This window comes from Neopsephotus bourkii, unplaced genomic scaffold, assembly GCF_033783945.1.
Source record: "Neopsephotus bourkii isolate Nb327-2 ecotype Australia unplaced genomic scaffold, CSIRO-AGI_Nbou_v1 NB_1373, whole genome shotgun sequence".
In the NCBI taxonomy this organism is placed as follows: domain Eukaryota; kingdom Metazoa; phylum Chordata; class Aves; order Psittaciformes; family Psittacidae; genus Neopsephotus; species Neopsephotus bourkii.
In genome coordinates, this window is record NW_026901852.1 from 3,285,286 (window position 1) to 3,308,304 (window position 23,019).

The window sequence follows — 23,019 nt, forward strand, 5'->3', positions numbered from 1 at the left end:
GGGGAGGCGGAGCGAGGCCGCGGCCCGGCCCCGCTGGGAAGTGGCCTCCGTCCCCCCGGCCGCGGAACTACACCTCCCAGCGAGCCCTGCATGGTTCCTATGGCAACGGGGAGCCAGGCCCGGGCCTCGAGGAGCGATGGCCAAGGCTAGGTAACGGGGAATCCTGTCCGCGATCGGTGGGGGGGTTCGCCCTTGCTGCCAGCTGGGGAAGTAGCCGGCGGCGGGGAGGACAGCCTGTAGGAGAGAGGGAGGCAGGCAGGCGGGTATGCATGCGGGCAGGCTGACAAGGGGCCGTTTCGGCCTCTGCCCCCGAAAGCCGGCGGGGCGGGGGACGGGACGGGCGCACGCCTGCCCCTTGATGCGGGGAGCCGGTGGCTCCTGGCAGGGACCCCATAGAAAAGTATTCCCTCCTATAGAAATCCAGCTCCACCGCCCCGCACGTGGCCTTAGGGGAACCTGAGAAGGAGCAGCCGTCGCTGCCCTGAGCAGTAGCTTCCCTGGGAAACTGGTGGTGCCTGAGCTCTCCTGAGCCTATTGACCCGTGCCCGGCTCCTCCCGTTGCCAGCATCCAGGAGCCTGCAACTGCAGAGAGCGCCAGCCTGACCCGCAGCGCGCTATGAAAAACCTTCATCGTCAGAAAACCTTTTAAAGGTATCTTGAACGAGCTCAAAACGAAGTCTCCCGCCACACAACTGGTACTCACTCGGCGTGTGCCACAAGTGGCTGCTGGGGTAACCTGGGGACTTGTGCTTAACCTGGTTTTGTTAGAAAAAGTGCTTCAACGGGCAGAGGGCATGTTATTTGAAATAATAAATAATAGTAATAATACCCTTCATTTATGCATTTAGATATTTTCTGGAATTATGGTCTAGGGTACGCTGTTTTTCTTGGATGACACTTGTTTTGTGTTTTTTTCCGCTAGTGATACTTTGTGGGATCTTGCTATAGCTGAAGTGGAGAAGAGAGAAAAGGCTGACAACGATGGCAAGCGTGCAGAAGTTTGTGAAAGATCAGTATTATTTATGGGAAACAAAAATGGGGTAATGCTAAATACTGTGCAGTTTTGTGCTTTCTGGACATAGTTTGTGTCAGGGAATATATTTGGTATTTTCAGATATTAAGGTTCACTTAATTCTTCTAAGGACAAAATACATTATGTTCTCATTCTGCGGAGAGTGGTCATTCCACAAAGTGTGGACAATTAGATATTATTACAATTCAGAAATTCAAGTTTATGGTTTGGAGAGTCAAAACTTTAACCATTGGTATCAATGATGTGCTTATTCTTTGAGCTTTGGCTTCATTAATTTTGTTTAAAAAGTAACTGCTGGAAATACTGCTACTCTCTTTACTTGTTTGACATGTCAAATTTCCCACTGTAGAGGTTTAACTGGTAACAATCCAATGTAAGTGCATTGTTACCAGTTTTCTTGTAGATAGAGGCCTTGAAATCCAGCTATGAATTGTGCCTGTATTATGTCAGACCTAGTTGAACATGCCTTATCAGTGATTGCAAACTTATGATTCCACATGCCTAAGGCTGTTTTAACTCATTGTCCCATTAATGTTTGATCATTAATAATTTCATATTTTATTTTGTTAGCATTTATTTGTAAAGTAAATAAGGAAATATTTGCCTTTTTGACCAAGTGAGTCACATTTTTAAGAAAACAATTTTTATTTTAGAAGGTTTGGTGTATGTGCAACCTCCTTATCAGCAATTTTAAAAATACCATTTTCAGTGAAAATACAAGGACTTTTCAGATTTACCTGAAATTCACTGATTTTTGACATAGGAAAGGACACATAAGTTAACCATAGGAGTGCTAGCCCCCTTAGTGTAGGCTGGTACTCAGCGTCTGAGTTTCAACAGTGTAAAGACACATTTTTCTGTATGTATATTTGTATTTCAAATATTCTTTTTATTTCCATCTCATTGGTAATAATTAATTCCAGTGGAAACCACACATTACATAAATGTATTATTAAAATTAAAAACTATTAAACAGTTTAAGAGAGTTGGCCAGGTTAATCACTAATGTCTGATTTTAAGCACACTCTTCCTATTACTGTATTTGTCATCTCTATTAGTTTGTAATTACAATAATGGTAGTGTAACTTGATTCTGACAGAAGGCTGGCAGTTCAGTTTTCACTTTAAGGCTACAAACAATTACAGGAGTTTACACTTTTCCAATACTTTATTATTGGAACATTAAATGAGTGAGTTTCATTTAGCAATACAACTTTTATGCTTTAATGAGAGTACAATAGGGGTCTTCTTTGTTTTTAATTTCCAGGGAAAGACTACTATTATACTGAGGTGCCTCAAGAGGTATGTGTTAAATTTTTAAAAGTAGTTTTAAAAGTAATTTTAGAAGTAGTTACTACCTGCCATCTGACCCCTTCAGTCCTCCTCCTCCAGTATTTGGCCATCTATTCAGGTTGGTACTGCTGCTCCTCCTGTCTTCACCAAATGAGACCTGTTGTCTTAAAGTGTCCTCTCTGTACTGCTGTTTGTAAGCCAAATTTTGAACTGACTGATAAATATAATTTAGTAACTGCAGAATTAACTTTGTTTAGAGGATCTTGACAAAATGAACTTACTTATCCTTGTATAGGGAGGAGATTCCAAAGCCAACTTTAGCCTTGGAATATACTTTTGGAAGAAGGGCAAGGAGACCTGATACAGTGAGTATCTAGAAATTACAGTTTACCATATCTTTGTATATATTTAAACACACATAGAAATCATATATATGTTTTGATGTGTAAGAATTTTAGCTTATTGTTTGTGAAACATTTATCTAAATTAGCTACCTTAATTTTCTGTTTCAATCTGTAATATGTTTATCCCTCTCACTAAAATACTGTAGATCAAACAAAAGTATAGACCAAAACAATCAGATTAATCTGTAAAAGCTACCTTGTTTGTTGTGTTTGAATGCTTTTATTTTCCCATTGTAATATAGTATGCACACTTTTAATTTTGTCTTTGAAATGCAAACTGAGTATAAACCAATAAAGGTACCTTACAACTAGTTTTGTGAGAAGACCAGCTATCTTTGAGGATGTAAAATCATAACGAAATTTTGGGGCTATGTGCCTGTATCACTAATTTTTGTACTGCAGATTATATTAACAGAAATATTGAACCCATTTCCATCCCAGCACAACACTGTCCAGCAGCAATAACTATTGTTGCAAGTAATTGCTGTTTCTGTTACTGAAGTAGGGAGTGGAAAATCTGACTCTGAAAGATAAAAATCATGTAAAACTTTTCCTAGAAACTAAATGCGACGGTAGAGATTCATTACTTTTCCCGTTGCAAGCCTCTCAAAAATCATTGGTCTCGAGCTGCAATAAACAAAAAAAAAAAAAAAGGGAAGAGAACATAATTTTTCTATGTTTATCATTAATCATGTTGCTTCTTGACTTTTTTACTTTACCACAGTCATTTATCAAGACAGTCATAGGCATACCAGGAGTCTTTCGTAAGTGTTGCATGGGATTTCTTTAACATGGGGAGTTTTCTATTTGGCTTTGTTTTTCAGAAAATACTAGTGAAATAATACATATTCTTGCTCTGAGTCACTTGCATGAAAAGCCAGTTTATCAGGTGACGACCTTCTCTTGGTGTTGCATGGAAGCACACATTTCTAACATAAAGAAACTCTTTTACAGCCTAAAGATGTAGCACATTTTTGGGAGCTAGGTGGTGGAACCTCGTTAATGGAACTCATTCGAATACCAATCACTAGTAACAGCATAAGGTAAGTGATTGGAATTAGCATTCCAAAGTTAATTCCAGCTTTCCTTCAAGCATAAGTAAATCTCTAGACCTTTTATTGTGGAAAACTCTTTCAAAAGGTAAGATAGAACATCTATATTTTTTTCTAAAAAACATTGTAATAACCACCAATACTTTGCTGACCTTCCTGTTCATAGTTCTCTCTTGATAAACCAAGTTCTTCAGAATCTCCAACTAGAGGAAGTGATAACATGAACAAAATAGGTTGGCCTTAAGTAGCTGCTAGAACAAGAAAAACACACAAAGAGAAGACATTGTATCTTTATGCTCAGTGAAGAGCAGAAAAAGCAATTTTTTGTATGCCTGGGGCATGCGAAAAATAAAACCTTGCTTCCTACTTTTCTGTGCAAATGTAGATGGTACATCTGTGAGGGGCAGTATTTTAAAGTGAAAAATAAGGCAAGAAACTGTGACCAAAACAATGTATTTTCTTGGAAGTGATGTGACCGTCTGATGAGAAGATGAGTGAGCTTTAACTTCTATGAAAAAAAAAAAGAGGGATACAATTATTATTGTGTACATTTCCTACTGTTTTGGCTATTGAGATAATGACATTGTTTAGTGAGAGACTAAGAAGGAATAAAAAAATCTTCTGGGATGTGAAGCTTTTTGTTCCTAGAAGAGCTTGGGGGAAAAAATCAATTATAATATTTCAGTTACTGTCTAAATGAACTTAGCAGGGCTTCACCTCCATCAGTCTTTTCTTCCTTTTTTATTGATAAGGAATCTTCTCATGTGGATGATGTTAAGACTCTTTGATGGGGTAGCAACATTGTTCTGTAAGACCACTTCTGTTCATAAGGCAGTATTTTAATATGCATAAATTCTACCATTTCAACTGAATGTAAGCGCTTTTCACTGGTTTTCTCATCTGTCTGTAGTCGAGCAAGTTCAGTGAACTATATCTAGTTTCACCAGGAGACTGTTCACCAGGTTTGTTTCCTCACAGCATTTTATAGTGAAAGTGGACATTCACTTTGCTCTGTAGTCTTTCTAATACCACTCCGGTCTGGAATCCCCCTTTTCAGATCAAGATGGAATGTGAAAGAAAGATTGCGTATATTCAAGTGGTTGCTTTTGCACTCTTCTTCTTTACAGTTGCACTTTAATGCAGTTTTGGGAGGCAGGGGTTTGGAAGGAAAGGAATTTATATGTAAAACATCTGTCACCATAAATGATGAAACATAAAATGTCACCATAAAACATAACTGTCACCATAAAAGCCTGGTAATCACTAAGTACATCTTGAGTACTCTGAATTCTTCCATTTATCTTTCAGAAGACTTTCTCATACACCCATTTGATGTTCCAGCTAATTGGCATGGTCCATGGCACAGAATACTGCCCTTAACCATTTCCATTTCATATTACAAATGAATAATGAAAGTATTGAACTTCCTAATACATTAACGGTTAGGAAAGATCCTAACCATTTGCTAACATTGCTTCATCTGGGATTGCAGAGTTATGAGATGACAGGGACATGTGATACTAGCGGGTCCCAGTCATATAGGAAGAAGGAGCTCAGGATATTTGCATATTTTACTGCTTTGAAACACTGTCTCCAGTCAGAAAGTTTGATATATACAGTCCCCCTAAAACTCTGATGGAAAGTTGCCGAAGTAATAGCTCTGAACAAGAGACAAGGGAAAGGTTTCTTCAGAACTCAGAATATCCTTAAAAGCTACTTTGCTATGCAGTCACATTTAATTCTATCTTAGCATCTATATTTTCACATTTCTTGCTTTCAGCATTTGTTTTACAGGTGTGATTGTATATGAAAATGTTGACTCTCTCATGCACTAAAGATTTGACCAAATCATGCTTTTTCATTAGGACGTTTGCTGTAGTTCTTGTATTGGATCTGTCCAAACCTAATGAACTCTGGACTACTATGGAGAAACTTCTGCAGGTCACCAGGAACCACGTGAACAAAATTTTAGCCAAACTAGAAAAGACAAATCCTGAAGCAGCTACCGAAATTAAACAGAGGATGCGGAACAATCTGCAGAGGGATCATCCAGTAAGTTGCTTCTAATATTTTCTCCAGATGTCACAGGCCTTTATACAGTTAAAGATAATGCTTTTGAAAATCATAAACAACTCTTTTAGATTTTTATGCATGACTGAAAATCCATTTGATGTAGATGAACCTGTTCACCGGAAAATTATAGCAATTTAATAAAAATTCAATAAGAGCAGAAACAAGGAAAGAAGGTTTCTTATATCTTTTTGTTAGATATCTAATGTGATTGTTATGGCATGTTACACCAATCAAAAGAAATAGTTTTAGAGTAGCAGTTTGCTTCTTCCCCCCTCATCTTTTTAAAATGAAGATGAAAACTAGAATGTACAAAAGTCATCTAGCAAGAGACTAGCTGAAGGTACAAATTTAAGCAAAGAATATAGTTATAACAGCCATCAACATGACTATATACTTTGCATTTATTTAAATGTCTATCACAAACTCAATGCCTTTTGATAATCTGACAACTAATTAAATTATAAAGTTTCAGAAATGTTAACATCAGTCCTTTAAACATAATTGCTAACTAAATCTCTGGAAAAGCTAAACTAGATTATGCACAGTAAAAAATGAAAAGTCATTGTGCATTAAACCTCTGAAAATGTCGTGTGTGTATAATCCATAAATAAGTATTCGACAATTCAAAGACTTGGCACATAAATCTAGTTACTGTAACTTCTATAAAATGCTGCAATACAGCTGCAATACATACTTATATAGCTAAAAAATTTAAAGCTTAGAATTTCTGAGAAAGCAACATATGCCACACTCAGTAGATTTAGAATATAGGGTTTGAGATCTTCTGGATTATTATTTTATTTTTTACTTTTAGAAGAGGTAATTCAAAAAAAGAAAACACCTGCGAGCACACTTGGCAATAAATCATGACCACGGTGTTAAGTTTACATGTAGGGGCTTACATATCAGAAAACTGCAAGCTTTTTTCAGTAAGTAAAAACGAATAAGGCCATTAATTGTCAAGAAGAGAAGACTTACTATACTTGCCCCGTATGGAATACAAATTATACCTTCTTAACTAAAATTGCTATTCAGCCTTCATTATCAAAACCAGAAGGAATGCAAACAAATGTTGTGTTACTCCTTGGTTGTCTTTTTACATTCATCGTTGTTCAAGAAAAAAATGATGTCTATTTTGTGGGAGAAAATACTATCTTTTATTGCCAAAGACAGTTTATTTGCCTTTTAATAGCTAAATATATTTTTATCGTAAACAGGAATTGATGAGGTTCTTACAGGGTTTTTTTTAAGGATTAGGTATATCCATTGCCCTGGATAAAGAATTATTAACTATGATGATAAAGGATATCAGATGCAGGCCTTGTTTAAAATGGATGGATGCACCTAAAGTAGTCTATAGCCAAAATTAATTCCATAGTCAAAAGATGAATAGGGTTTAGTAGGCCAGTTTTAATGTTTCTGATGTTATCCAGAATTAATTTTTCTTAGTTAAGAAACTATTTTCTTCAGGTCTCTATTCCTTATAACTAGTTCTAAGTTATGATAATCTTGCTCAAAGCTTTTGCCTCGATATTGTACGAGTGAAGCCATTATTTTTCTGCTCAAAGTAGAGGACTTTCAGTATGTGCAGCTTCTTGCTAATACACCGACTGTCATTTAACCTGTATATGAAATAACTGGTTTTACAAGGGAGGAGTTAGGTCAACCTCTGCTACAACACATCTTTTTGCTGCTCTGCTGCAACCAAAACAGTTTGACTAAATACTTGTGTGAACAGATGAGGGGATTGTCTCATTTCGTATGGACTACAGGAAAACCTTCCAGATAACTTGAGAATTATTGTAATCTACTTACTAACTTTTATGAGAAGTTAGCTGTTTAACAATTAAATCTACACCCCCAGAGCTGTTTGTATCCATTGGCATTTTCATGGTTGTTAAGAGACATTTCCTTTTTTCTGCTTGATATCAAACATTTGAAGTTCACATTAAATATTTTTTAAGCGTTTGGAAAATGTGATGTGGGGAGGACAAATGTGTGACACAAGCAAATCATTCAGCTTAATTTTCTTGAGCTTTTGTCTCTATTACCTTGTGTATGATGCAAGGAGGGAAATACGTAAAAAAGCTGGTTCTACTAATCCAGTGTGGGACCTATTCTGAAAATATATGAGGTTTTTTCTCTCTTCCCATCTAATCTTGGAGCTGGAATGTATAGTGTAAGAGCCCTTTCATGCCAGTAAGAGTTCTGACTGCTCAGTTTACAAAGAAAATGAGAGTCTTGTATAATATGGTATGGACATTGCATTAAAGTTGCTTCATCTAACTTAAGGTTTTGAAAAAAAATAAAGCTTGTGTTCTGTGGAGTAATTTTAACCCCTTCCAGTTGTTTTAACAGTTGCAATCTTCTACAGTTTGTTTACACTGTTGAATTGTTGCATATTTGTTTAATAGGATTATGAGTTAGTTGACCCTTTTCCAATACCCTTGGTGATAATTGGAAGCAAATATGATATTTTTCATGTAAGTAATACTTATTTTTTTATTTTTTTATTAATAATAATGAAAAGATTCCTGGTAAAGATTCTATATACTAAAATCTTGATAATAGTAATTATCTGAACAAAAGTGTGGCCAAGTCAGCCTTCTTCCACCAAAAAATCTTTCCATCCAGCAGCATTATGGAAGACCTGCTGTCATTCCTTTACAAAACATTCCCAATTTTTGAGATGTACTTGGAAAATGTTGAGATATAAGTTGCTGCAGGCTAAAGAGGGAAGCAAGAAAACATGTTGGTGACTTTCTTTTATAATGAGATAAGTCCAGCTCCATGTGTCCCTTCTGACAGCAGCTTGAAGTTTATGGCAATAAAAGAGAGGCGTCTCCTGCCAGCTAGTCAGACTTCTTGATAGTTGTGTCAGAACAAGCAGTAAACTATCATTTCAGTCTTGAACTTTAAGTACTTCTAAGTTTCTAGAGACAGTTTTAAAGCAGCACTTGATCGTGAGAAACTAGAACAGTATGTTTGATTTTTAGCTGCCGTGCTGGCAGCCTGAGCTTCTCTGGATTACTATATACTGCATTGATACTTGGCTGAGTTACCTAATTCTTTATTAATAAGACACTTCTTTCATACTGAGTGTTTATGCTGAGCCATGACCTCTTTAAAAATCAATGACTCTCAGGTAACCACCACAGAGTAATAGCACTGTTCTTCTGGGGTGTATGGACAGACTCCGGCAGGCTTCACTGGGACCATATTTTTGCCCACTTTATACAGGGAAGGCTATGTATACGATCTGATATTAAACAAACAGTGATGAAAAGGTATTTTTATTTACCTTTCAAATCTTGCAGGTATTGGAAATTAGAGAACATTTAGCCAGAGATGTACTGCAAGTTAAATATTTTCACAAAAAGGGAACTTATAGGCAGTATTTCTACTTCTAAAAATTTAAAACAAAATTAAACAAGTTAATTGAAAATTCAGTACACATTCCACAATTAGGAAACTTTTCTGGACTAACCTGTTGCCTGAATTAGGCTCCCTCTGTAAAAAAGAAACAAAGAGAAATTGTGACATTTCTTTTCAGAGTAGGCTGTTACGGATTCTGTCTTAAGATATAATTATGCTGACAGCTGAAAGCCTCATATCTTGTAGCCTAAGTGCATTGCAGTTTATAAAAAAAAAGTTAAAAGTTCTAACTGTAATATTTTGGGGTTTGTTTCTTTCATGTGTATACCAATATCAACTTTTTCAGGAGTTTGATTCTGAAGTGAGGAAAATAATAAGCAAGACACTTCGATTTGTTTCACATTACTATGGAGCATCATTAGTGGTGTGTATATTAACTTTCTAACTAAGGATAGAGAAGTTAAGCAGTATTTGTGTTACAAAACAATGTTTTAAAAAAATAGATATGTAAAATTCCTGGAGAAAATGGATTTGTATTACAGTACCTTTATTCACGAGCGAATCTTCCGGAATGGGTTACAAGTATTGGCAGGGGATGGATGGACGGATATACCTTGTGAACAAACAAACCAGATAATTATCAGTATCAGCAAAAACTAAATGTAAATAGTAATCTGTTAGCCAGCTCAGTTCCTCTATCAATTTACTGCATGTCTGGAATTTTATTTTTTAATACAAGAAAGGAAGACAGGCAAAAGTGATCGCCCTCGATAGAATTGGAGAACTGGCCTTTTTGGTAAAAGCATGAATTTATGTCTCATGACCTAGCTTTGGTAGAGTTAAGAACTTACATCCCAGGGCTCATTTACACAGCAGTTTGAGTAGATTATCACGCTCACAATGTTGAAGATTAAAGGCAGGGATTTTTTTACATTAATAAGTAGGATCTGCGAACCACGAAGACAATGAAGCATTTATGTGGGTACATAAATTGATTTCGAGTTTAGCAGATCATCTTCTGAGTAAGAGCAGAAACATGAATGCTGAGGTTAATGCAAAAAATCTGCCTCTTGGGCTCTCTTTACATCAGAAGATGGTTCTAATTGTATCAACCATCATTTATGTAATAAATAATATTTAATAGTGGCTTATTTTGATTAGTGATAACTTATATTGGCTTTAAATTCTTATTATCACAGCATGTCCTTTAATACAACTGATTGATGATTTTTTTATTTTTTTAAAGTATTTAAGCATTACTGTAATCAAAATAAAAAGCCAGGATCCTGAAACTCTGGCCGCTAAATCCTGATTCCCATTGAAATGAGTGGGTAAAACTTAATTTCCCCCAGTAGGGATCTGACTTCTTTCTCAAAGACATGAATCTGTTAGGATACAAAAGCCCTTGGACAGGAGTAAGCATGATGTTTGAGAAGATATTATGGGAGCTGCTTTCAGATAAATCTGTGCCAGTTCTGCCACTATCAAGTTGCTTTTATGTTGTGTGAACAATTTTATAGTTATTCATAATATTTGTATTTATGGTATTCTGGATAATTTTTTATGTGGTTTAAATCTTAATAACTGATTAATCTTGGGCAAAAGTTTTGTCTCTTAATATACATGCTTCAAAAGTTTCGAATATTTTAAAATTTGTTCCTTAATTTTTATTTATGTTATTTTTAATTTAATCTTTCTTGATCTATATATCCAGTGACAAATACATTCATATTTTGGGAAGGGAAGATGAGATCTTTATTCTAGGAAATTCACTGAATGTATAGCAAATTTACTGATGTCAGGATTTAGCCAGGTTCTATCTGAAATCCTCTGCATAGATGACATAATGTAATATTTCTATGATGGAAGATCATAATGTATGTTTTGTTTTCTGATTCATTTAGTTTACCAGTAAATCTGAGGCTCTCCTGCTGAAAGCCCATGCTCTTATTAATCACTTGGCATTTGGATATGATAAAAGGTAACATAATTATTGTCCAACTATTAAATGTCTTGCCCAGAGTTTAAAAGTACTTAATAAAAATATTTTAATCACCAGTCTTTTTTTTTTTTTTCTTAAATATGATCTTTCTTCTTATTCATGGAGTTTGACTCCTGGCTCAATTGCCTGTCTCTGCACAGGACAGTGATAACTCCTTGGTTTTGTTTCCAAAACATGGATTAGAAACATGGTCACCACTAGAATTGAGTAGATTTTTATTTACATGTATTTGTATGAAAAGCCCAGTAAGAATCTGGTCTTGGCTAGAATAATGTAATTTTTTTGTTGAATGCTAAATGCTCACTTACTACATTTTCTTTCTTCTGTTTAGCAAATCTATATCAGTGGATCACAGCAAACCTCTGTTTATACCAGCAGGCATGGATTCGCTGAGCCATATAGGTTTGGATGTTTCCTATTCATTGTATTTGTTGCTTAATTGTTTTTTAAAACAAGAAAAAAAAGTTAAGAAAATAAAGAATAAAGTTAAATTCAGTTCAGCATCAGTTTTAACGGGTTATTGAAGGGAAATTGCTTAGAAAGTTTGAAATTATCATTCAATATATATAGTACAGGGAATTACTTTGTTAGGTAGTTAAATAAACTATTGGGACTACTTCAAATAGTAAAGCACCAACAAGCTTATATCTGAAAGAAAATATAATACACAATACCACTCAGCCCTTTTCATGGTAGGAGATCAATGTTTTTTCAAACTTGCTGGAGCTTGTCACTGTAGAATATAAAACATTTTTAGATGGGTCATTATCCAAAATTGTTTGACAATTTCTGTTATTATGACAACATACTTACATCACTTTGTGCTGTGTTGTAATCCTTAGGACCACCACCTGCCTCTGACAGTGATATTGCAAAGGTGTGTGCAAACACACCTTTGGAACTGTGGAAAAAAGTTTTTGAGAAAACATTTCCTCCCAAGGTAGGTACTTACATGTCTGCAGCACAGCCTCCTTCCTCATACAACAGTAGTATTATCAGCTACTGATTTTTGTCTTTCAGGTCCAGTGACTGGCATTTCACTTAGCAGTTCTGTTCCTTCCAACCTTTTTAATGCATACATTTTTAAAGGTACACATTTGTATGTAGTGGTCATTAGATTATTATCTTCTATATCTTCAGTCACCTTCCTACATTTAGTAATAGTGAAAGTACTAAAGTAATCTGTTTTCTTCCAGAGTTGTAGCATTACCTTTCCTTATATCGAAAGACAAGCTGTACTGTGGTTTTGGAATTTGCTAAGGTGACATATCCCCTAATAACCAAACCAAATGACAGTGATGTTCCAAGAGGAGAGCTCTTCCTGGCTGCAGCAAGCTGCTCTTCCTTGTTCTTCTAGGGCATGAGGCTTTGAATGTGTTAGAATTCTTTGCCAAATCATGTCATTTTGCTGTGGGAAGTGGTTGGATCTGCAAGGAAATCTGAGTCCCTTGGCACTTACGTAGTGCTAAATCTTGTACATATTTCAGAAGTTTTTTTTGTCCCAAGAGACAACTTCCCAAATACTTCTTTCAGGCTGCTGATCTCTCCTTGCATACTGAACTGTATCACAGATATTTATCCCTGTCCATTTCCTGCTCTACATCATATCTGGGCAGGCAAGGAAGTCAGGGCTTCAAAACTGTGCCTCAAATTATGGTGTGCAAACAGAACTTTTTCTAGTTTTCAGTGTATGGATCTCCATTCTTGGTGAGAAGGAATCTGAATTCACCCTTTCCACTCACTTGGCTGCTACATATCAAACCCTACAAATTATTTCAAGTGGTTTGTGACCAGAACAAATTATCACTACGATGCTGTTCTCAGTACAGTATGGATCAACTTGATAAAGACTAAACTTCACTTTTCAGAAACTATACAGAACTATTATTCTTCATGTTGATTTTCTCATAGTATTAAAAAACACAATAAATAGAGAAACATCTCCCAGTAACTCCTGAACTCCTTCTGAAACAGCTGGAGAAATTAATAGATTTCTCATCTTGGAAGCTCCGTTAGTGTTGTAAAGTAACAGTCTAATTAAAGAAGATTTAAAGATGTGCCAAGTAGATTCCCAGATTTCTGGTTTGGTTCCAAAATATGCTTTAAGCTCTAAAGCTGTTTTTTTATGCATTATACATTTCTTTTTCCAGTGCCTCATCTAATAAAAAGTATAATTATATCATTCATATGATTACCCTCTTGCTACTTTCCATTTGGTATGAGTAGGGAGAAATGTGCAGGACAACATTTAAAAAACCCAAACAACTCCTCATTTGATAGTGTTTCTTTCTATTAAAGTACTTGCTTCTTTAGAATTAAAGTTATTGTTCCCTCAAGGTTAGTAAATGAAAATTCAGGTATTTGGGAAACAGATAGTAATAATTTCTCAGCTATTGGAGTAATGCTTCTGGTAACTGGAACTGCATTCTAATCCTGAGTAGTAAATGCTCTAGCAAGAGCAACCTTAGCTACGCCCAAATGTCAAGGGCCAGAAAAGGTATTTTCATTCTGAGGAGAACAACTACCAAACAAGAATATTTTCTTTCCTTTCAGATCTAGCTGCATATTACTTTCTCATCATTTTATCAATCTAAGATTATTTGTTTTAACCTAATCTGTGTCCTATAGCACAAAATTTTTCCATATATGCAAGATTTTAATACATTTGTATTAAAAGCAAATAATTCCGTTAGATACACAGCATAGCATTTTCTTGTTAAAAGAACAGAAGATAGATTTTATCATTTGGGGTTTTGTAATTTCTCCTTTTAGAGTTCCAGTGATTTACAAGATACAAGGGACCCTGCACAGGATTTACAATACGCCGAGCATGAAGTTGATGTTATGAGAGCTCAGAAAAAACAGGTGCGTGGCTGTTATCCAGTTGCTGTTCAGAGTCAGGTATTCCAGAACCACCAGCATTGCTGAAATAGGTTGTGTAGAATATGGTCAAAGTCCCATTTTTGCCTTTAAATAACTTCAACTTTACTTTTCAGCTTAGTAGTTGGTTGGCCTTTTTTCCATTGGTAGACATTAAGCTGGTAGAGCATTGTTAGATCTCAAAATTTTGGCTTTGTAGTTTCTCTAGAAATTAATAATCCAGATTTTCTCTCTAACTCTTCCAGGATTGTTTCACTAAAATAATACTGAAGCAAAGCTATGAAGCTTTCTTAGCAGCAATTTCTTAATTTCTGCACCCTGTACTCTTATTTGAGGTTGAGTAGCAGAAAGTCTAGGAAGTGGTGTCAAGGTCTGGGGTGGGGGCTATTTACCTTTTTTATGTTTGTCTTTCTCCTTCAAAACCCTTTATTTAAATTGGTACTGAGATGATTTAAAAGGTACTGAGATGATCACATTTCTGACTCGGGTTTGCAGGCTATGTACGTTTTACCTTAAACAGAGGGAAGAAAATTATTTCACATAGTGGTATTTGGCTTATCCCCCGAATGCTGGAAAAGACCTTTAGTAGGGAAAGGGTCTTTTTTTTTTTTTTCTCATTAATTTTGAAGTGTTTCAGCATTTCCTTATATTTGTGATGAATTGATTTTAGAGAAAAATTCTGTGGCAAACGAGGGGAAGGTTAGAATATTGCCTTACAGTTATCAGTATGGTAACATCACATGAGTAGAAATACTGTATATAGTCTTCATTGATATCACAGGTATGGGTCTGTTAAAATCAGTCCAAGATTTGTGTGTTTTTGTTTGTAACAAATGAAATGTTGAACCTGGAATGAATGCTGAACCTGGAAACTCTATTTTATATAGATTCAGTTGTTTCACACACAAAATTTTTTGCTAGAATGACTGAGAAGCATTCCACTCTCTTCTCACAGCTTATACATGGGCTATTTGTGCACCATTTAAATTCTTCATGGACCAAGTTGCTGCGGCTAAAGGCGGCTTTCCAAACAGTGCTTTAAGATGATGGGTTGCGCCAGTCTGTACCTTTTACAGACCCCCACCCTTCAGATGAAAAGCAGTTCTATTGAATTGCACTGCAGTTAATCTCAGATAACCCCAAAATACACAGCAAACTTCATCTGTTTGCATGCTTGTAAAAGAAAGCCAAAGGATTAGGTCATAATTGCTGTAATGTCTTTGTAGAGTTTTGTTAGATTGTATAAGGCAGTAAACACATAGGTACCTGATCCAAAGAAATATGTTAACAATATAAGGAATAAAGCAATTTCAAGAGTCCCCGGCAGTCTTTGAATTCACACATTACCTGTAACATCCTGTTAATGTAGGTATCAGTTCTGAGTTTTTTTCACATCAAGAGCAGTCTCAGAAATCCTGCAGATTTCTAAAGCACATTGTGTTTGGAATTCATAATGTAATCTCTTACTCAGTATATCTATGTATCTCAAAATAACTATATGGTGTAATACGTTTGTTATTTTAAGATAATGCTTATGTCTTGCAAAAGAACACACTGATTTGCGTTGATGAAATCATACAGGAAATTATTAATTTTCCATTTTTAAATAAAAAAGGCTTTTAGAATCTTAATCTGTTCAAGGGCATTGCAAACCCATGTAGCTGCTTTTGGCTGGACTACTACAAGCAACTTGAGCATTAAAGAGAAAATTACTGTTGTTATCTAAAGCTATTTCCTAAACTTCTCTATTATAAAGTTCAATTTTACACAATTACTTGCATGTTATTAAAATGTTTTATACTCCAAGAATTTTATTCAATTTGAAATGCACCAAGATAGCAGTAGACATCTAAAAGAACTCTGTAGTAGCAGTGATTCTTGAAGTGTCTATGAAAAGTAGCAATACAAAAATCCAATTTTTAAAGCAACATTTTAAATGCATCCTAAGTCAGATATTCTTTATAGAGTCTCATGATATCTATTGTGTAGGAGGAACGGTATATCAAGATGTTTAATATGCAACATGTTGCTAATGAAATCATGGGACATAATGCAAAATGATGACTGTATATTTCAATGTCATTTAAGTGCATGTTATCATTTTTCTCAGTTACTTCTGGTTAGTCAGTATGCCACTTTGGACTCTAGGTGATCACCAGTTTGCTTGTTTATCTCAAAGATAAGCTTTAAAAGAAGAGTAAACACAAAAATATGGCAACAGAAACAGGATATAGCCCTGTCAGTGAGTCCGATAGAAGAACTAGGAAACCTGACTGACTCAGTCCTGATCAGGACTGTTCAATAATGCTGTAACAGATTTATAGATAACTGTGCCAGTATAAAGCTTAATTAAATCAATTTCAAGTGTGTAACCTTGGTTGAAGTTTTTTTGCCTGCCTAGCAGACTAAAAGGTTAAATTCTTGAGTATAAGATTAGAAAACAGTTTAGACAGAAGAAAATACAGAAACAAGAAAGTACCTGGCTCACTTCCATGTCCTAGCTGTCAGCTGGTATTTATCTGAGATGCTTTTTGGTTGGAGAAGTTGAGAGTCCAGCTCATCAGCATTCTGCCACAGGAGTATTTTCTTTTAGGCTAGATTATTTTGCCTCCTTAATATTTTCAGAATTAACTATAAGATGTGCCCCTTTAGTTCTAGACCTTTTTGCTCTGGAAAGGTACCTGAGGCTGTCCTTCTTTCAGTGTGCCTTTGTTCAAGGCGTAGCACATCTCAACTACATCTTTTCAGAATTCTTTTCCTAGTTTTTGTCCCAGACACACAACATGCAGGTTTATATCAGATAGTGCTGTTGCGGTTCCTTACTGCTTTTTGGTCTCTGGAGAATCCAGCACCAGGGATGGTCTTGGAGTTTACATTTTTAATGTATTTTTTTAACTAGCCGATTCTGTCCAGGAATTACTGGAATCTTGAGCTCTTTTGCAGGGCTTTCAAGATTAAAGAACATTCACTTTGCATGCTCATTGGGCCTTAAACATCTACCTTGCTGTTAACTCTTCATAAAGTTCACATAAAGCATAAGCAACATGGCGAATTTGCCACCCGTTGCTCTCCTTTCTCTGCTAGCTTTTTGGCTTATGATGCTTTAAGGTCACCTTAATTTCATTTTAGCTACACACATAACTTGAATAAGAGTGGGATTAGAGCTGTACACACACCACCTGCATCTGCAAGAACCTATGAAGGCATAAAGTCTTGTTCCTTAATTCCTTCTAAATGTTTGTGACAGAGAGATTGGCACATGAGGGTGCTTGCGCTGTTTCCTTCCTGTCTTCCATAGAAGCAAGTGCTCTAAAATGTCTTTTCAAAGGTTCTTTTTTTGGTCCCAGGTCTTAGCTATCCTGTTATGCCTTGTACTGCTAATGCTCAGAATAGGTGTTTGGACCTTTTTTACCTGGCCATTTGACTGCAGCTTCATTTGTTGAAGCAAATGATAAAGTTGACCTTGGGCTCCAAGAACTGTATAGCTCCCAGTCAGGTACTTAAGAAATCAGTGTTGTGCAATGCTGAAATTCACCTTGGCTGGTCCTTGTTACACAAAGGTATTACATTAAGGGTTTGTGCCAGTTTTAGCTGAAGCCTCATGCCATAAAATATACCAAGGAAAAAGAAAATTAAGTGCCTGGTGGTGTTTGACGTCAGTTGCAGGAAGTAATGAAAGCAGATCTCAACAAAGAGGGCTGTAACTGTTAAGACTTTAACAAGTCATAAACAGAAGGGGAGGTTCTGTAACATCTCACGAGGACGTATAGTCATATTTCCCCTAAAATAGCGGTGACCTAATTAAACTTGGCATTCACCACTAGAAGTCATCTTGGTGTCACATCTGCAGCTGTCTTTGACATGGGGACTGTGGTGGCCAGCGGAATGAGAGCCATATTTTTTGAGCATACTTTGCTGACATGATCATACTTGGGAGACAATTTCAACCTCATTCAAGAGAAGACTGCATGTTGCATGGTGAACCTCCTTAGTCAGACCAGTGTTTCTGGGCAGAGGAGTGTGACAGGCACTCTAAAATGGATAACAGAGCAGTAGCCTCTTCCATTTTCTCCAGCGGAGAAGCGTTACCCTTCATATTGTGGAGAAAAAGTTATTTAGGATGTTTACGCAGCTGTCAAGAATAGGCTTTCTTGTTCACATGAAAGCATGTCCAAATGGCTACAAAAGATAGTTTGGGTTTTTTTTTAAGCCAACTTAAACAGCATTATTACTGAAAAAAAAGAGCACTGTTACTAGATTTCCCACTGAAGCTTGGGTGCTTAAGATTTTTAATCTTTGTTTCAGTACTTGGCTCTTTTTACCACGTTTCAAATTGAGGGCACTTTCAGTGAGAAACTGCATGAAAGTCAAAATCCTATCAGTCCCTCAAAACAGAGGAAATGCAACAATTAAGGCTTTTCCTACAATCTTAATTTTTCCTCCTTGTTTGTAGACATTAATAGTATTGTCTTTAATTACATGATCATATACTATTTTGCTGATGTCTCAATTCAATTGTTCAGTATTTCTTTTCATCATTCTTATTCTTTGTGTACCTTATTTCTCAACCTGCCATTCAGACACTTCAATGAGCACAAAAGTATTAATTTTTTTTTTCTCTGAGAACGCGTGGTAATGTTATCTTATCCAAGTGCCTCACAAACATCAGTTAAGTCTTTCTTCCCAATCCCTTTATGAGATTAAGTGTGATCTTCCCTATTTGACAGATGAAGAATTTATAGAAACACAGAAGTACAGAAGCATTAAGGTTAAAAAAAATCATTTGAAAATCCACTTTATGCCGGAGTTGAGACATGTAGGACAAGTTTCTAGCACTAATGATGTTTAAAGCACTCAGAGCACAGTGAAAGTATGTTTTAATTGCAATTGTTCATTCCTTGTAAATCTGACCTGTGCCCCTTACACTTGTTACCCAAACCCCAACATTCTGGCATACCATGAGATACATTTTTTGGTGAATCTTCTTTCACTTTGGAAAGAGGATCTCTTAGTTTCTGTATCTGACTATAGTGACTGTATAGTCACAGTGTATTCTAGAATGCTGCTTACGTTTGTAGTAGAGGACTCTGAGCAGGAGGGTACTCTTTTTTCAGAAGGGTGTTAGGGGTGTATGTGATCTTCAAGCTGGATTTGAAAGATTTTTCCATTACATTTTTGACTTAGAAAGTAAAATACATCCCTGTATTTTACATGAAAACTAAGGAAGTGTACTTTCCTGACAGCATTTTTCCTCCTGAATCACTGAACTTCTTAAAGATTCTTTTTTTCTTTGTAAATATTCCTCCATTTAATCACATTTTTCTTTCATTTCTCATTCTTTAATGTTAGTCTTATCTAGATACGCCTCCAAAAGAAATATTTATAATTTTGTTCTGTACTTCTGTATGTAGTAGAATAGCTATGCAGTTTTAAGATGTGCTCTGGTTTTGATACTTTGCATTTCTGTGTTGTTTTGAATCACCTTTATACTGAACTGCCTTCCACCTAGCTAAAAGCATGGCAAAATAAATTCTGCTAAATTATTTGCCTCTTTCTTGAAACTGTTTAGTAAGATGATAAATCTGCAAGGCTAATTATTTAGGACCTGTGGATATGGCCCCCAAACGGCATCGTTATTATATGCAGAATTTCATTGTCTAATTTTACTTCTTCCTTTAGCCGTTGAGAAAGGGGTTAGAAGTGGAATTATTTGTTTAGCACAAGTCAGGTAACATGTGCTCCTTAAAATATCACTGCTTTCTTTCTATTCCTAACTGTTGGCAAGTTTCCAACTGTTCAGTATGTTCTGAGATCATAATTACATTGTAATAATAATGAGGGAGTGAAAATACTGAGTAAAGACTGGCTTAGAGATAGAAAAGTTCAGAAGTACTAGAGCTGTATTTAATAATGTGACTTAAGAGATTAAGCCTTCTTATACTTAAATGAAAAAAAAGAAATCGTAGCACTAAGTTAATTTTTGCTGAAAAATATCTTCAGAAATAATTCCAGCATGCACCACTACATAAAATTCAGAAGATGAAACTGTTGTTTTGCAATGTTGCTAGAACCTTTTATTATAGGCTTTAAAATTCCCAGTAACACTTTTGACTGCAATGAGGTAATTTTTCTACTGTGCTAGTACTTGGCTGATGTCAAGTATAGCATAATGTAGACTGCCTCACCTTACATACCTAATTAACTTCATTTACACCTCCACAATTTGCTCCTCTGCTTGCTTTTAATAATCTATTTACTATCTAGAAAATGTGTGATTTTAATTACCACATTAGGTTAGCATTTATTTTTACACACGGATGCTAACTGTTCAATCTACTGAACAGTAGCACCGAAAAGAATATTTTAGTTAATGATTGAAAAATAGAACAGAAATAAAAGCATGGCATGATTTTGTGTCATGAGTAATACACTTCCTGAAAAACCTCAAGCAATGACGAATATTTGCACAATATCCAGCAGCCTAGGTTGAATAGATATAATAGATATGGTAGGCTGATTTCATAAACACCCATTGCATTCCTTCAAATATATTTCTGCTTACTGCTTTCTGGGCAAGCCTGTGTTCTGCACGGCTTTCTAAGGTCCACCAGTAGCTCTCTTAAGTTATCCCTACTGTTGACATGTAAGCTTACAGAAGTTCATCTCTGTCCTGTGTTAAAAAAAACCCAACCCAAAATAGGCTTTATTCTTCTAGTTTATTTTCTGTAATCTTTAGTAATTACTAATCCATTTTGCTTCTTTAAAGACCTTGACTTCATGTGTGTGTAACAGTAGTTTCTGTTGGGTAATTCTGGCATCTGTTTTTAAAACATGGGTAGTGTTCCATTTCTGTATGTTCATGGGGAGCATGGTTTCTCAAAATGAATGTCTAAGAAAATAATTTTTTCTTTCCTAGAAAGTCTCTAGGTCTAAATAAATAGGATCTAGCTCCCTATATGACAGCAAATGTAGCAGAATTTATAGCACTTTTAGCATAATTTTGTTAAAGATAAAGATATGTATAGTACTTTTTTCTACAGTGATATTTGTATATGCTTTAAATGATCAAATGGCAAATGTATGTATCTTACAGTTTTTAGAAATGAAATTAGATTAATATGTATGTGTTTCTGTTTTAGGAGCTTGAACAATACAAAAGAAATGCCTCTAAATCCTGGAAAGAAATGGATTTTGACTCTGATTGATGAACTGCTGTAGGTGTCTTCAGTTTAACATTTACTTTTGTAATTTTAACACTACACTAGCAAATCAACCTGATGCAGTTGAAAACATACAATGTCAAAAATGCAGAAGGAGTATTTATTAAGCATTCCTGTTACTATTTTCAATAAAAAGATGTTTATTCACTCAGTCCAAATTTAAGTGTATCATCTTCCTACTAACACAGAGTTCTACAAAGTGGGGAGAAAGGAATTCTAGATTGCTTAGAGATGGGTTTGAATATGAAGACTGGCATTAGTCAGTTTTACCTATTTTATAACATGTTATTTGGTATACTGTTGAATGCTTCTGCCCTCAACGTATCTAAATACAAACACCCAAAATAGGTTTCCCTAGTTCATTTCATATATAATGCAAATGCAAAGCTTAAGAATATATTTGCATCATTATTTGATGTATTTCAATAGGATAGGCCCATGAAAACTGGCAGAATGAAGTGGAATTAAAACCATGTTTAACCTGAATTCAGAAGTTTGCTTTATCTGTTTCAGTACCATTAAGTTTGATTATTTCTTGCAGTGTATAATGTTGCAATAACTTTGTGCAAAAATGCCAGTAAGTCAATCTAATCAAGTATAATTGATTCACTATCAGCCTGAGATGGTGAAATGCTAGCCTCAGCTGGAAATGGCTTTTTGTCCACTCGCACTAATATGAGGTGGGCTGAATGGCTTGACAATACGCAAGTCAAGATCTAGATTAAAGGCAGAGGTGTCTTTTACAAGCTAAGACTTGTTAGGCTAAATGTCTGAACAATCACTTGGCACACCAGATTGTAAGAATATTCCCTGATGAACAGCCCTACACATGCAGGAAAATGGGAAAGAAACTAAGGTGGTATCTTTTCAGCTTTTTTAAGTTATTTATTTTTTTTAACATACTTGTTCACCAGATGTTTTTCTGATAACATTTGCATCTCAGAATCTGATACATAAAGACATTAGAAAAATAATCTTGACTTCAGGTGGAGAAATTGTGTTAACTCGAGGATTTAAAATTCTTACACTTACAAAGTGCATAATCTCAAAAATATCAAATTAGACTAAGTATATTGTTATGGAATTTCAAGGTACAGATATACTTGCCTCCCCAAAGAAATCTGTAGCTGTGCCTCTGTAATAAATAATTTCTTCACTGAACATGAAAAGTCATTACAAAATTTAGGAATTCTGTCTGTTAGGCTTTCAATTTTGAGAGGTACTTAGGTTTATTAAATGGATAAATTATGCTCCTTGGAATGTTAGTGAGCCCATGAGAAGAATTTCCAAAGATGCAAACTACATCACTTCCAAGAACCGTAGTTAAATTGACATTTTATTAACAAATACTTTTTTGCTTTAGCAATTCACAAAGTGCTTCCAGAACAAGATTAAGAACTTGGTAATGAAAAGAAGGAACAGATATAAATAACTGTCTTCTCTTGATTTGCAATCATTTACAACACAAAAACATGCTGGGTAAATTCTATATTGTTTAAAGTTCCTGTACTCACTGATTGTACAGTATGCATAAGATTAAAGTGGAGTGATTTCTTGATTCTGACTTTACACATATTTTGTTTGTGCCCTTTCTACAAATCTAGCATATGATATCAAAAGAAAGCATAAGAGTTAAGATACAATTCTAGAAACAAGATGTAGTAGCAGTTGTACCCCTCTGCTTATTG

At 35.6% G+C, this 23,019-nt stretch overlaps 1 protein-coding gene across 4 annotated transcripts; it reads left to right on the top strand.

Annotated features, from left to right (window-relative positions):
- On the top strand, positions 1 to 22,889 carry DYNC2LI1 (dynein cytoplasmic 2 light intermediate chain 1). 4 transcript variants are annotated; one of them, XM_061367182.1, is made up of 13 exons: positions 1 to 150; positions 923 to 1,040; positions 2,300 to 2,334; positions 2,621 to 2,690; positions 3,684 to 3,772; positions 5,647 to 5,833; positions 8,269 to 8,337; positions 9,576 to 9,653; positions 11,134 to 11,210; positions 11,563 to 11,633; positions 12,074 to 12,171; positions 14,004 to 14,096; positions 22,695 to 22,889. In XM_061367182.1, the coding sequence occupies exons 1-13, from the start codon at positions 137 to 139 to the stop codon at positions 22,761 to 22,763; spliced, it is 1,068 nt and encodes a 355-aa protein (XP_061223166.1). In that variant the 5' UTR covers positions 1 to 136; the 3' UTR covers positions 22,764 to 22,889. The 4 variants fall into 4 exon arrangements, with proteins under 4 accessions (XP_061223166.1, XP_061223164.1, XP_061223162.1 ...); XM_061367180.1 differs by lacking the exon at positions 22,695 to 22,889 and adding an exon at positions 21,254 to 21,482 and having other exon boundaries at positions 14,004 to 14,100; XM_061367178.1 differs by lacking the exon at positions 22,695 to 22,889 and adding an exon at positions 21,251 to 21,482 and having other exon boundaries at positions 2 to 150.
- Positions 22,890 to 23,019: the final 130 nt, after the last annotated feature.